The sequence below is a fragment of the Mauremys reevesii genome, unplaced genomic scaffold (genome assembly GCF_016161935.1).
Source record: "Mauremys reevesii isolate NIE-2019 unplaced genomic scaffold, ASM1616193v1 Contig37, whole genome shotgun sequence".
NCBI lineage: Eukaryota > Metazoa > Chordata > Testudines > Geoemydidae > Mauremys > Mauremys reevesii.
In genome coordinates, this window is record NW_024100848.1 from 88,217 (window position 1) to 104,682 (window position 16,466).

At 41.9% G+C, this 16,466-nt stretch overlaps 1 protein-coding gene across 1 annotated transcript in view; it reads left to right on the forward strand.

Annotated features, from left to right (window-relative positions):
• The window catches only part of LOC120393920 (band 4.1-like protein 4B), a gene marked incomplete at its 5' end in the record, with an annotated part of 163,361 nt that overhangs the window by 87,384 nt on the left and 59,511 nt on the right, over positions 1–16,466 (forward strand). The window contains one exon of the mRNA XM_039518377.1: positions 61–131. Coding sequence (XP_039374311.1) covers positions 61–131 — 71 coding nt within the window. The remainder of the gene's footprint in view (positions 1–60; positions 132–16,466) is intronic.

Below are 16,466 nucleotides of genomic sequence, written 5' to 3' on the forward strand. Positions count from 1 at the left end.
CCTATAACTATATACCATAAATATATTGACATTATACTAAACTATGTCTCTTTCCTTTAGCAGGTGGGGAAAGAAGAGACACCATTTATAAATACCAGTAAGGCCTCCAGTCTGCAGGACCCTAATGTAAGGTCTGTTACTTCTTGTTTGTAGGGAAAACATCAAATAAATACATTACGTAGTACAACATTTTCAAAATGCTGCCTACAATATGCATGCCAAATCCATATATACATATGTCAATTACTGTGGGAAGTCTGGCAAGCAGCAACCTGATTATACAACACATTTTTTTTCAAACTACAAGCTGTAGTGAGGTTGTGTTTAAACCGTGTGTCTAAGTATACATAGTCTTCAAAATCTCAGCTTCAAAATTCAGGCAAGAGAAAGACTTGGAAAGATTTGTGTAGTCCATTTCAGTTTTGCAAAGAGCAAAAGAGAAAAAGCATTTTGGGTAGAAAATATATATAAGAATCATAACCTCTAAGTCGAATTTACTAAAACTCAGAGTATCTTTAAAATATAATCTCTGTTTTCTGTATTTTGAATCTGATTTCCACTCTGATGCAACTTATCGAACCGCTGCTGTTTCTAAATTAATGAAATCTTCAGCTGCTGCTGCTACAGTTGTTGTAATATTTGTATTATTGCAGTAGCAGCTAGGAACCTCAGTCATGGACCAGGACCCCGTTGTGCTAGGTATTGCACAAACACAGCCCTTGTTTGCTGTTCATGTTTCTTTCTGTTTCCTGGAATTATTTTAACAGTGGAAAAGGGAGCATTTGTTTTAGTGCACAGAAAACGTGTTTCTTTGGATTTCTTGATCTGCAGGAAGGGCTGGTTTGGATTGCATTTTTGTTGCACCGGAAGCTGATTCTTCTCACAGGAATTTTCCTTTTTCAGATAGCCATGTAAAAGAGTGTCATATTTTAATGTTTTGTTTGAATCCCAGAGAATACATTCTTAATATAACAGGTTTGGTTTTGTTTTTTTTTAAAAAGAGGACTTTACTGTGTGGGATATTTGGAAGCATGCTGCCTTTACATGAATGGTAGTAACATCATTTTATTCATCATCAGTGCCAGAAGGGTCGCTCTCAGAGCAGTTTCAGATGGGACTAAATTGATGTACAGTATTGTCGTCAGGCTGTCAAACAGCTAATTGTGGTAGCTTGTTGGTTACTTCATTACAGAATTATCTAACCTTTTCACCCTGAAGAATGAACATATTATTTGAAAAAGTTCATGGGTCCCCAGTCAATAGTTCTGTTTCCCTAAGCTCAGGCAGAACTAGTTGAACACCTGTCCTGCTCTCTCTTGGGCTCTGAGTCTGGCAGGATTGCAGGTGATGAATCAAGCAGAGGTATTCCTTTCTCCCTCTCCTCTCCCCTCCCTTGTGGTGCAACAAGATGCCCACAGGAGGAGCTGCTGAGCAGATACAATAAGAAAGGGACTGAACTGATCAAAGCACTCCCAGCTCACACCAGAGCTGCTCCTGGCACTGATGGGGACCTGCTAACCCCACCTCCTCTCAGTATTAATGAGACTGATTCAAACTGTCAACTTCATAAATCAGAGGGCAAGACATGTTTGATTATGAATTATGAATATGTTTTCTTAACAAAGTCACCCTCAACAGCCACAGTTCAGAGCCTAATGAGCCACAGGTTTAGACACAACTCTGTTATTCTAATTAATTTGGAAATTATTGGGGATACAAATAAAGTATCTCACTGACTGCCTTTCTCGGCTTCCCTCTGTAACTGTTCCCTCCATTTCTGTAACACGTTTTTCCACCCCTGTTTTCCTTTCATCTGAACATACAGTACCACAATACACGCCCTTTACCTCGTCAGTGCCACCAAGGAAATTGTGTCAGCAGAATATTTTACTTACAGTGTTGCTAGCTCTCTTGTGACATTTTGCTGTTTTTCTTGAAGCCTCAGCTTCTGGCATCACATGAAAACTGAGATTCTAATGTAATTTAAAAAAAAAGAGTACGTTACCAGCCCCCATGGCTGCAAAGAAAAGCTTGAAAACATGACCCCTAAATGCTAAAACAATGAAGGCAGATAAAAAGAACCCAACATTTATTATTTTAAAGTCTCATGACTTTTTGGAGCCTGAGTCATCATGTTTGAATGCCTGGGCCTGGCAATACTGCACATACCAGATCAGGCTATTTGGATATATAAGGTTTTTAATTGACAGCTGAATGGATTTTTCAAACTAAAACTCCTTCAGAACCACTTTGTACTTGTAAAATGCACATTTGGGCCCAGACAATACCCCATTCCACAGAAAAGCTATGGGGCAGGAAGTTTTGGGAGAGGAATTTTTTGTGAGGAATCCCCTGGTGCAGATTCCTCATACCAATCCAATGGAGGGGTTGCCCTCTGTAGAAAAGTTTGCAGGGCTAGCCCTCAAATCTGGCAGATTTCTAGGGATTAGCACAGATCCCTTGGGGTGGGGAGGGTAGGTAGGAAGGTAGGGTCCTTGGAATCGCATTAACAGGGAACCCCTAGCTACAGTGGTGCCTTGCTCTATTATTTTTTGCAGAGGTTCTCAGTGGAGCCAGAGTGTGGGAGGACTCACATCCCCTGTCCCCACCCCCAGCATGCCTCTGCTCATGCCCATGCTGCTCAATCTTCATCCCTCTCATATGGATCCTAGACCTGCTGACAGGCTTCCACGAGGTCAGGAAGGTGGGGTAGAAGAAGGTAGACCCCTGGCAGGGGAGGGTTGTGCCTTAGAGGCATCTGATTTCCCTCCCTCCACAACATGGTTTCCATGCAATCAGAAAAGGGGGCCACATGTAAAGAGCTCCCTTCAAGTATAGTTTGGGGTGGACAGGGACCAACTGGGCCATGCCATGGCGTGACTGAGTAATTGTAAACATGGAACCCCCAAATGCCATTTTAAGTCACTTTTAAGAGTAGAACTGAACATTAATGAGTACTCAAAGCTGATTCACCTCAGTTAGGTAGTAATGACCCTTCCAATTCTCTAAATCAATGACTGCACTACAGACCAAATATCATCTAAGTAATTTCCAAATAACCACAAGTTTGGCATAAACATAAAACTGAGAATAATATCAAAATATAAGTTAAAGGTAACTTGCCAAGGAAAAAATGGGGTGGGGCTGGAGGGGTGTTTTCTGTTTTATTTTAACCTGTATTTTAATTTCATTTTCTTTCACTGCTTCTTTCTGATGTATGGCTTGAAATGTTTTTTGTTTTAGTTTGATTTTGAGGGCTGGGGGTCTCCTTTTCTCCTGTTTGTTATATTTTTAGCATGGTTTGGCGGGTCAAACTGACATAGAACCTGGTTCAGACATGACTAGTTTAAATCCAAACTTAAGCTTAGTTATTAAATTCAGTTCTTAGGCCTATCTAGTGGGGATTTATTCTGGAAATTTCTGTTTGGTAGTTCAGGAAAATCTGAATTTTTTGTTACTTAAAAAGCAAACTATATACATGTTTATAAAAGCAGTTTATGAAATATATGAGTTTCGCAAACTCCTTGAGAATAGGAATCCTGAGTAGAAGATTACAATTATTTACTGCCCATTACTGATCCTGGGCTTTCTTTTCCTGCTCTCCCTAATGTTGCTAAGAAGGGAACTAGTTAATCAACACTCTGTAAATGTCCATGTTGATTTTATTACATCCACTGCCTCTTTCTACTATTGATCAACAGATGTTGCAGACATGCCTGTGGGATCTGGCAAGGTGGATGGGATTGATTTTCTATGGCTCTATTTTTCCCTTTCTGGGAGGTCAGCAGGAGGTTGGTGTGGAGTAATTGTTCATCCACCCAATGGACCCTCTTATCTCAAGACTGAAAAGAATTCCACTCAGGCAACATACGTCTGACACTATTATGAGACACAGTGAGAGGTTTGGACTATGGTGCCATCTGTATACTCGGGACATTCAACTCTGCATTTCATTTTCATTAGATCCAGATGGTGCTGCTTTCTTGTTTGCCTACCCAAGGCATTGACCCAGATGAGAATGACTTCGCTGATGCTCTATCTGGATAGAACAGAGGCGATGTGGCTTAGTGGGGTGAATCCATTAAAACAATTTACATGGATTGTGGCTATATTCAATATATTGGTAGGGTAAACAGCAAATAACAGAAATAACTGGCAGTAATGGGAAATTTTAACTACAGATCTGTTGGAAAGGTAATATGGCAAAACACAGAATTTCCAGTACATTCTTGGAATGTACTGGGGACAATGTCCTTTTTTTTTTTTTAGAAAGTGGAGGAAATAACCGGGGGGGGGGGAGCCATTTTAGACTTGAGTCTGGCCAACATGGAAGAATTGGTTGCAAATTTCAAGGTAGAAGGCAATCTCGGAGAAAGTGATCCTGAAATGAAAGATGTCATGATCTAAGGAAAGGAAGGAGTGAGAGCAGCAGAATAAGGACAATGAGTTTCAAAAAAGCAGACTTGGACAAACTCAGAGAATGAGTTGGTAAGATCCCATGGGAAGAAAATCTAAGAGAAAAAAGAGTTCTTGAGACCTAGCAGTTTCTCAAGGAGAGAATATTAAATATGCGATTGCCAACTGTTCTGATGCGAATAAAAAATAGAAAGAAGAGTAAGAGGCTAATATGGCTCTATCGGGAGCTCTTTAATGACCTGAAAATCAAAAAAGAATCTTATAAAAAGTGGAAATGTGGGCAAATTGCTAAGGAGGAGTACAAAATAATAGCACAAACATGTAGCAACAAAATCAGAAATGCTAAGACACAAAATAAGTTACACTTAGCAAGGGAAAGAAAAGGCAATAAGAAGAGTTTCTATGAATATATTAGGAGCAAGATAAAGGTGAAGGAATGTGTAGGTCCTCTGCTTAGTGGAGAAGGAGATCTAATAACGGATGACATCAAGAAGGCTGAGGTGTTTGTTTTGCTTCACTCTTCATTAAAAAGGTTAATGGTGACCAGTTACTCAACACAATTAATATTAATGACAATTGGGAAGGAATGGAAACCAAAATAGGGAAAGAACAGGTTAAAGAATATTGAGATAATTTAGATGTATTCAAGTCATCAAGGAATGATGAAATTCATCCTTGGATACTTAAGGAACTAGCTGAAGCCATCTCAGAATTGTTAGTAATTATCTTTGAGATCTCACAGAAGACAGGTAAGGTCCCAGAACACTGAAGACGAACAAGCATAGTACCTGTCTTTAAAAATGGGAACAAATTGGACCGGGGAATTACAGATGAGCTAGTCTACCTTCGATACCTGGGAAGATACTGGAACAAATTATTAAATTTAAGTAGATCCATTATTATTTGTAAGTACCTAGAGGACAATAAGGTCATAAGGAATAGCCAGCATGGATTTGTCAGAAACAAATTATGCCAAACCTACTAATTTCCTTCTTTGTCAGAGTTATTGACCTAGTGGATAGAGAGAAGTAGTAGTTATGCTATATCTTGATTTTCATAAAGCTTTTCACATAGTCCCACCTGATGTTCCCATAAGCAAACTAGGGAAATGTGATCTAGATGAAATTGCTATACAGTGAGTGCACAACTTGTTGAAAGACCATACTCAAAAAGTAGTTATCAATGGTTGCTGTCAAACTCGGATGGTGCATTCAGTGGGATCCTACAGGGATCTGTCTTTGGTCCTGTACTTTTGAATATTTTCATTCATGACTTAGACTATGGAATGGAGAGTGTGCTTAGAAAACTTACGGATGATTCAAAGCTGGAAGGGGTTACAAGCACTCTGGAGCACAGGACTATAATTCAAAATGAGCTTGACAAATTAGAGAACAAAATGAAATTCAGTAAAGTGCAAAGTACTTCAGTTAGAAAGGAAAAGTCAAACACACAACTACAAAATGGGGAATAACTGGCTAGAAGGTAATGCTGCTGAAAAGGATTTGTGGGTTATAGTGGATCACAAGTTGAATATGAGTCAACAATGTGATGCAGTTGCAAAAAAAGGCCAATATATAATTCTGCAGTGTATTAACAAAGTGTCATATGTAAGACATGGGAGGTAATTGTTCCACTCTATTCAGCACTGATGAGGCCTCAGATCACACTAGTACAGTGTTCAACTCTAGGTGCCACATTTTGAGAGAGATGTGGAAAAATTGTAGAAAGTCCAGAGGAAAGCAATAAAACTGATGATAGGTTTAGAAAACCTGACCTGTGAGGAATGGTTTAAAAAACTGGGCATGTTAAGTCTGAAGAAGAGAAGACTGAGGGGGACTTGATAGTCTTCAAATATGTTAAGGGCTGCTATAAAGAGGATGGTGATCAATTGTTCTCCATGTCCACAGAAGGTAGGACAAGAAGAAATGGGCTTAATCTGCTGCAAGGGAGATTTATCTTAGACTTCTAAGGGAGGTTGTGGAAACCATATCATTATAGAATCCCCTTTATAAGAACAGATTGGGCAGACACCTGTCAGAGATGGTCTAGGTTTTTTGGTCCTGCCTCAGAGTAGGGGGCTGGATTTGATGACCCCTTGAGGTCCCTTCCAGCCCTATGTTTCCGTTGTTCTATGTCTACCCTGTACCGGAGAGGCCTGCAGTCTTTGAATGCCTTATGAATTCTAACTTCTCTTGGGTTTGCAGTGTCAGTAGCAGTTTTTCCATTTCTGATCCCAAAGGGTTACAGTCTCTGCTTGTTGATGAAAACTGGATCCAGTCTCCCATACCATTGTCATTCTCTAGCCTTTTCTTAGGCTTCTCTTGAGGACTATTCAAAAGCTTTAGCTAATGGCCTGCTTGCTTATTTGGAAATGGGTTAGTGTAAGCACATTACATCTTTGCTTCATGCAGAGTATTGCCTTGCCATCTGCTTGTAGATTTAGTTCAATGTGTTAGTTTTGGTCTGTGAAACTCTGTATGACCAGGTAGCCCCCTGGCTAAGTAACAGATTGCCTCCTTCACTAAGCACCATCATGATCCTTGAGAACGATTAAATACTCCTATTGTCAGTCCTTAGATTTCAACTCTTAAATACTCATGTTAAGGCTTTCTTATTAGACTCTCCCCAGTGGCAAAACTCATTCCCCTTGGGGTCCAGCAAAGCTTTAGTTAACTGGCCTTCAGAGTGCCGTATAGGGCTCCTCTTTTTTGATTAAGCCTTTATTTGACCTTGAGCTAAGACTGTGGAGTACTTTTTTCCTTTTTGATAGGTTGGGATGGTAGATGGTGTAGGGATTCGAAACCTTTCCATGGCAAGGACCATATCTTAATAGATTGTCTCATGGAATACCTCCCCATTCATTCATAGTTGTATGGACCATTTTCCCTCCCTGTGTCACAATCACATAATATCCTTAGAATTCTTTGCTTCAGTCTTCATGGCTGAGGATGTTAGGGAGCTTCCCAAACCCGAGCCATCCTTTGTAGGTGACAAATCTGAGGAATTGTCACAGATTGAAGTGTCACTAGAGGAGGTTTTGGGAATTAATTGATAAACTTAACAGTAACAAGTCACTGGGACCGGATGGCATTCACCCAAGAGTTCTGAAAAAACTCAAATGTGAAATTGCGGCACTATTAACTATGGTTTGTAACCTGTCCTTTAAATCGGCTTCTGTACCCAATGACTGGAAGATAGCTAATGTAACACAAATATTTAAAAAGGGCTCTAGAGGTGATGCCGGCAATTACAGACCAGTATGTCTAACATCAGTACTGGACAAATTAGTTGAAACAATAGTAAAGAATAAAATTGTCAGACACAGAAGAACATAAATTGCTGGGCAAAAGTCAACATGGTTTCTGTAAAGGGAAATCATGTCTTACTAATCTATTAGAGTTCTTTGAAGGGGTCAACAAACATGTGGACAAGGGGGATCCAGTGGACATAGTATACTTAGATTTCCAGAAAGCCTTTGACAAGGTCCCTCACCAAAGGCTCTTACGGAAATTAAGTTGTCATGAGATAAGAGGGAAGATCCTTTCATGGACTGAGAACTGGTTAAAAGACAGGGAACAAAGGGTAGGAATAAATGATACATTTTCAGAATGGATGGGGTAACTAGTGGTGTTCCCCAAGGGTCAGTCCTAGGACCAATCCTATTCAACTTATTCATAAATGATCTGGAGAAAGGGGTAAAAGTGAGGTGGCAAAGTTTGCAGACGATACTAAACTGCTCAAGATAGTTAAGACCAAAGCAGACTGTGAAGAACTTCAAAAAGATCTCACAAAACTAAGTGATTGGGCAACAAAATGGCAAATGAAATTTAATGTGCATAAATGTAAAGTAATGCACATTGGAAAAAATGCACAACTATACATACAATATGATGGGGGCTGATTAGCTACAACTAATCAGGAAAGAGATCTTGGAGTCATCGTGGATAGTTCTCTGAAGATGTCCATGCAGTGTGCAGCGGCAGTTAAAAATGCAAACAGGATGTTAGGAATCACTAAAAAAGGGATAGAGAATAAGACGGAGAATATCTTATTGCCCTTATATAAATCCATGGTATGCCCACATGTTGAATACTGCATACAGATGTGGTATCCTCATCTCAAAAAAGATATACTGACATTAGAAAAGTTTCAGAGAAGGGCAACTAAAATGATTAGGGGTTTGGAACAGGTCCCATATGAGGAGAGATTAATGAGGCTAGGACTTTTCACCTTGGAAAAGAGGAGACTAAGGGGGGATATGATAGAGGTATATAAAATCATGAGTGGTGTGGAGAAAGTGAATAAGGAAAAGTGATTTACTTGTTCCCATAATATAAGAACAAAGGCCACCAAATGAAATTAATGGGCAGCAGGTTTAAAACAAATAAAAGGAAGTTCTTCACACTGTGCACAGTCAACCCTATGGAACTCCTTACCTGAGAAGGTTGTGAAGGCTAGGACTATAACAGGGTTTAAAAGAGAACTAGATAAATTCATGGAGGTTAAGTCCATGAATGGCTATTCACCAGGATGGTGTGATAAACTCAGGACAGACAGTTGCCAGAGGGGGGGGAGGAGTCAGTCCCAGAGGGTTAAAAGGCCCTCCTCCTTATCAACTGAAGCAACTACAGGTCAAGCAGGTTCAGCTGAGAAAGGGTTACCAAGGTAGCAAATTAGAATCAGCTGAGGGGAGCTACCTGAGGGTAATTAGGATCAGCTGGTTACAACTTGGAGCTGCCTGAGACCTTTTTAAACCCCTTCCTGGGAGGAAGGAAGGGGGGGCGAAAGCAGAGAGAGAAAGAGCCTGGCTACCAGGAGTATTGAAGCAGCAAGCCTTCCCAGGCAGAGCGGCAGGACGCTCTCCTACAAGGCAGGGTAAAAATACTTTAATTAAGACTGGTGAGAAGACAGGGGACAGACTTCCCCTGAGTCCTAAGGGGGACTGCATTACCCTAGCCGGTCTCACCAGAGCTAAAAACAGCAGAGGCTGGGGAGACTGAGACGGGACTTTGCCACAATGGGTAAGGAATGGTGTCTCTAGCCTCTGTTCGTCAGAGGATGGAGATGGATGGCAGGAGAGAGATCACTTGATCATTACCTGTTAGGTTCACTTCCTCTGGGGTACCTGACATTGGTCACTGTCGGAGACAGAATACTGGGCTGGATGGACCTTTGGTTTGACCCAGTACAGCCGTTCTTATGTTCTTTACCCTGTGGGAACTTCAGCAATTGCTTACATGGACAATTAACATAAGACCCGAAAACATTTTTTGCTGATGTTGTCAGGGCTGCCCACTATTCCCTTATAGCCCTTATAAACACCAGGAGGGGAGCAGAAAAACCCTTTATAATATTTTAATGGAATTAAAACAAAATTCAGGCTGTGCTATTTAAAGAGTGCTGCATCAGAAATTAAATATTTTGAAATCAGTCTGTATCAAAACTTCAAATTGAGAGTGTCCCTGTAAATCATCCTAGTTCATCAGATGCAATGTGATTAGAACAAGGGTTGTCAAACTGTGGGTCAGGACCTCCAGGTGGGTCAAGGCCTTGTTTTAATGGGGTTGCCAGCGTGGGTGTTAAACTTGCTGGGTCCTGGGTTCGAAGCCCGAGCCCCACTCCTCCGGGCCCAAAACCCAAGCTTGAGTCCCACTCCCCCAGGGCCGAAGCCCAAGCTCCACCGCCCAGGGCTGAAGCCCAAGCCCGAGCCCCACTGCCCGGGGTTGAAGCCGAAGCCTGAGGGCTTCAGCCCCGGATGGTGGGGCTCAGGTTACCAGCCCGCTGCCTGGGGTTGAATCTCTTGGGTTTTGTCTTTGTCCCCTCCCGCTACACCCAGGGTGGTGGGGCTTGAGCTTTGGCCCCCCTGCCTGGGGTGACAGGGCTTGGGCAGGCTCAGGCTTCGGTCCCCCCTCCCAGGGTCAGGCAGTAATTTTTGTTGTCAGAAGAGGTCACAGTGCAATGGAGTTTGAGAGCCGCTGGATTAGAGTCACTCTGCCAAAGAGTCTGTATGCACTGACAGTCTATGATTATGTTACAATGATTTCTGGCCCGTATTTGACTGTATTTCAGTTTGGAGACCCACATCCCTTTTCAGTTTTACTTTGTGCACCAGTGCAGTATTGCAGTTTGAACTGTGGGGTCCAGTGCTGTCTTTTACAGTGAAGACGGCTGCTAAACAAGTAGAGCCACTCTGTGCCTGTGTGGAAGAAAAAATCCAATAACAAACTGAGGGGCTAAAGTAGTAAAAAGCTCTATTACAAGCAAAGCAAATTTTCACAATATAGAACTCTGCAAGTATTCAAGTGCTGTGCATTAAGACACCCAAGCACTGGGACTGTTTTTTGTTTTGTTTTGTTTTTTTAGGTGCGTCACCAAACGTAGCTTAGATTTCTGCTCTGTTCTCTGAAAACATCACAGATAGACTCAAGCAGAATTGACACAGCTAAACCAAGCATCAGTTCAGTGGGCTGTGTTTTCTTGAGGTACAAATATCAAAGTAATTCATGAACTGGGAGAGGTGAACTATAACAGTCCCAACTCAAGATTAGGGTTGAGAGAATAATGCACCACAAATAATGTATCCAACCAGTTTTGTTTTTCTTTCTGCTTGTGAAATGTAGATGAGCAGATGACAACTTTCTCCTGCTGTTCAACGTTATCCAATAATGTTTAGGCCATTATAAACAGTCTTTGGAATAAGGATAAACAGGATTCTGAGCATATTCATTGTTGGTGAAATTTGCAACGTGCAGAGAGAGCACAATATGCCTCTTAAGTCCTACTTCAGCTCGGTTTAGAGGATTTAAGTGATGCATAGATCTTGCATTGGGCTTTTGTTCATGTGTGAATTGCACGTATTCGTTAATTATGATTGGTCAGCCAAGTCATATGGTATTGTTCCTGCTTCTTGATTTGAGAAGTACACTAACGCTTGTGGTCCAAATACTTGCATATGCAAATTTAAAATTCCTTTTTTGCAAATACCCATGCAAATATTTCTGTGAACATTTGTGCTAGTCAAAAAATATTGTGTTAATGTTTGAAGAAAGCAAACAAAAAAAGTGAAAACTCATTTTAAAATAGAAACCAATATTTGCCCCAACTATTTGCAATAGTCGCTTCTTGGTGCCTCAGTTTCCCCATCTGTAAAATGGGGTTAATGATGCCAACCTCCTTTGATATCTTCTCATGAAAAACTATATAAGAGGCAGGTATTTTTCTTACTCCAAACAATATCATCAGGAACAGTGACCTCATATATCTGATTTCTGAATGATGGCTGTAGCATACATTAGCAGAATGCCCTGATTTTCCAACCCCTGTCATTTCCAAATGACATTGGGCATTTTTTTTTGCAGGGCAACTAGTATAGCTGAATATATGCACCTTAGATCCTTAATTGAAACATGACAACGTATTGCATTAAGAAAACGGTACGAGGATACCCAGTGCTTGCTGTGTGGTTTACCACCATCTTGTCTGCGACTCCTATGCTAGTCTGGAGAGATTTCCCTGCTAATGAATTAAGTACTTGGACATGGCCTATAGTCCCCATAGCAATTATTTTAGCATCTGCCATAGCAGATTCAATTTGGCTAACAGTTGCTATAGCTCTGTGTAGAGTTAGTTCTGGCTCAAGTAGTAATCACTCATGTATGCATGGATATAGCTGTTTTTGCCACAAGCTGGCTTCTAATCATCTCTTTGGACATACCCCATAATGGCATGTAACAACATGTTCCAGTAAAGTAGCAACATATCAGTCAGAGGATTCATCCATTTTTCTGTACACTTGGTAAAATGTGGATCTTTCTGTTTTCACATTCATTTTAGCCATGAAAAAATTATATAAAACTGAAACTGCAGTAGCTGTAGCAATTCTCAGGAAGGAGAAGCGTATGCATTACGCTCTAGTGTTCAGTACGTGGACATGGCAACTGCAAGGCTAAATTCTGGACATCTCAGTTACCAACAAGCCTACAGTTCTCAGCCGGCATTAAATTAGGAAGAAGGGAAGGAGGTGGGGGAGTGCAGTTCTTCCTCCGCTAATAGCAGAGGCAGGACTCCCAGTCTTCTCCCCAGCTTTGGAGAGTACTGTGATGTCGGCACAGCTCCCCCTCTTTCTGGGTTGCTTCTCCTTCATCTTGTGTCAATCTATTTTAACCTCTGATTCTCAGTCACATAAATCCAGTATAGAACAGGCTTATTAGAACGGGGTAGATTTCCAAGAGCAGGTGACATAGGAGAGTAGCAATATTTGTTGCCAGAGGCATTTAACCAGGAAAAAGAGATTGTACTCCTGGCACACATATTAGGATAGTAACTCAAGTATGCTCCAATTTGATCTTTATCATCTTGCAAGGTAAATTCTAAACAGCACACTAGCTTACATGTGTGTCACAGACAAATGTGCAGATGACTGATAGATAAATGAACATTGCTAACAGACTCCAAACCCTGGTATGATCTCATCAGATCCACAGATTATGCACTATTTGGATTTGGATTTAGGATTTTACTATTATTGGAACCTATTGTGTAGTATTGGAGTGAACTATAAGGGATACACAGATCATCACATCCTTAGCAGGGGAATAAACCATCTTGAACATGTTAAAATGCTGTCGGGCCTTTTAGGAAGATTTTAAGGTTTATGTTGTTCCAAATGGATTATAAAAATAATTTCAATATGCCTGAGGAAAGAGTCCCATTAGCAATGTTTTGTTATTACACTTACCATATAAAATCAAGAATAAGTATTGTTGGCTGGTGATTGTCATCGTCAGTAGTCTTACATGCTGGATGAATACTTGTAGCAAAGTACACTGGTTTCAAGTTTGCAATACTGAAATCATTTTACAATTGGTTTTGGACATTTTTGTGAATATGGTTTTATTCCTAAAAGGTATTGGAATAGATTTTCCTGTTACTCCTGCAAATTTGGGACTGACTTGCTTGGGGGTTGTGGCGCATTGCATGGTAAAGGTTAAGAGTTCTTTCATTTGCTAAGTATCAGAGGGGTAGCCGTGTTAGTCTGGATCTGTAAAAGCAGCAAAGAGTCCTGTGGCACCTTATGGACTAACAGACGTTTTGCAGCATGAGCTTTCGTGGGTGAATACCCACTTCTTCGGATGCAAGTAGTGGAAATTTCCAGGGGCAGGTATATATATGCAAGCAAGAAGCAAGCTAGAGATAACAAGGTTAGTTCAATCAGGGAGGATGAGGCCCTGTTGTAGCAGTAGAGGTGTGAAAACCAAGGGAGGAGAAACTGGTTCTGTAGTTGGCAAGCCATTCACAGTCTTGGTTTAATCCTGAGCTAATGGTGTCAAATTTGCAGATGAACTGAAGCTCAGCAGTTTCTCTTTGAAGTCTGGTCCTGAAGTTTTTTTGCTGCAGGATGGCCACCTTAAGATCTGCTATTGTGTGGCCAGGGAGGTTGAAGTGTTCTCCTACAGGTTTTTGTATATTGCCATTCCTAATATCTGATTTGTGTCCATTTATCCTTTTCCTTAGAGACTGTCCAGTTTGGCTGATGTACATAGCAGAGGGGCATTGCTGACATATGATGGCATATATTACATTGGCGGACGTGCAGGTGAATGAACCAGTGATGGTGTGGCTGATCTGGTTAGGTCCTGTGATGGTGTCGCTGGTGTAGATATGTGGGCAGAGTTGGCATCGAGGTTTGTTGCATGGATTGGTTCCTGAGTTGGAGTTACTATGGTGCAATGTGCAGTTACTGGTGAGAATATGCTTCAGGTTGGCAGGTTGTCTGTGGGCGAGGACTGGCCTGCCATCCAAGGCCTGTCAAAGTGTGGGATCATTGTCCAGGATGGGTTGTAGATCCCTGATGATGCGTTGGAGGGGTTTTAGCTGGGGACTGTATGTGATGGCCAGTGGAGTCCTGTTGGTTTCTTTCTTGGGTTTGTCTTGCAGTAGGAGGCTTCTGGGTACACGTCCGGCTCTGTTGATCTGTTTCCTTATTTCCTCGTGCGGGTACTGTAGTTTTGAGAATGCTTGGTGGAGATTTTGTAGGTGTTGGTCTCTGTCTGAGGGGTTAGAGCAGATGCGGTTGTACCTCAGTGCTTGGCTGTAGACAATGGATCTTGTGGTGTGTCCGGGATGGAAGCTGGAGGCATGAAGGTAGGCATAGCGGTCGGTAGGTTTTCGGTATAGGGTGGTGTTAATGTGACCATCACTTATTTGCACCGGGGTGTCTAGAAAGTGGACCTCCCATGTAGATTGATCCAGGCTGAGGTTGATGGTGGGGTGGAAGCTGTTGAAATCTTGGTGGAATTTTTCCAGAGTCTCCTTCCCATGGGTCCAGATGATGAAGATGTCATCAATGTAGCGTAGGTAGAGAAGGGGCGTGAGTGGACGGGAGCTGAGGAAGTGTTGTTCCAGGTCGGCCATAAAAATATTGGCATATTGTGGGGCCATGCGGGTGCCAATAGCAGTGCCACTGATCTGGAGATATATATTGTCATCAAATTTAAAATAGTTGTGTGTGAGGATAAAGGCACAGAGCTCAGCAACCAGTTGTGCTGTGGCATCATCGGGGATACTGTTCCTGACAGCTTGTATTCCATCAGTGTGTGGGATGTTTGTGTAGAGAGCCTCTACATCCATGGTGACTAGGATGGTGTTTTCTGGAAGGTCACCAATGCATTGTAGTTTCCTCAGGAAATCAGTGGTGTCACGGAGATAGCTGGGAGTGCTGGTGTCATAGGGTCTGAGTAGAGAGTCCACATATCCAGACAGTCCTTCAGTGAGAGTGCCAATGCCCGAGATGATGGGGCATCCAGGATTTCCGGGTTTTTGGATCTTGGGTAGTAGATAGAATAACCCTGGTCGGGGCTCTAAGGGTATGTTGATTTGTTCCGGTGTCAGTGTAGGGAGTGTCCTGAGTACTACAGTACCCGCACGAGGAAATAAGGAAACAGATCAACAGAGCCAGACGTGTACCCAGAAGCCTCCTACTGCAAGACAAACCCAAGAAAGAAACCAACAGGACTCCACTGGCCATCACATACAGTCCCCAACTAAAACCCCTCCAACGCATCATCAGGGATCTACAACCCACCCTGGACAATGATCCCACACTTTCACAGGCCTTGGGTGGCAGGCCAGTCCTCGTCCACAGACAACCTGCCAACCTGAAGCATATTCTCACCAGTAACTGCACACCGCACCATAGTAACTCTAGCTCAGGAACCAATCCATGCAACAAACCTCGATGCCAACTCTGCCCACATATCTACACCAGCGACACCATCACAGGACCTAACCAGATCAGCCACACCATCACTGGTTCATTCACCTGCACGACCACCAATGTAATATACGCCATCATATGCCAGCTATGCCCCTCTGCTATGTACATCGGCCAAACTGGACAGTCTCTAAGGAAAAGGATAAATGGACACAAATCAGATATTAGGAATGGCAATATACAAAAACCTGTAGGAGAACACTTCAACCTCCCTGGCCACACAATAGCAGATCTTAAGGTGGCCATCCTACAGCAAAAAAACTTCAGGACCAGACTTCAAAGAGAAACTGCTGAGCTTCAGTTCATCTGCAAATTTGACACCATTAGCTCAGGATTAAACAAAGACTGTGAATGGCTTGCCAACTACAGAACCAGTTTCTCCTCCCTTGGTTTTCACACCTCAGCTGCTGGAACAGGGCCCCATCCTCCCTGATTGATCTAACCTCGTTATCTCTAGCTTGCTTCTTGCTTGCTTATATATACACACCTGCCCCTGGAAATTTCCACTGCTTGCATCCAAGAAGTGGGTATTCACCCACGAAAGCTCATGCTGCAAAACGTCTGTTAGTCTATAAGGTGCCACAGGACTCTTTGCTGGATGTAGATAAATACTAACATATTTTTCATCACCTACTACATTTTAGTCGTCATTTACCCTCTACTGTTATCCAAATAATCTTGTGTGTCTATACTATAATTAACCGGGTGTACATTTTGAAAAACCACAACCAAAATTAATATTGACCAAGTAAGTTTCATATAAATTCTAGTTAAATGC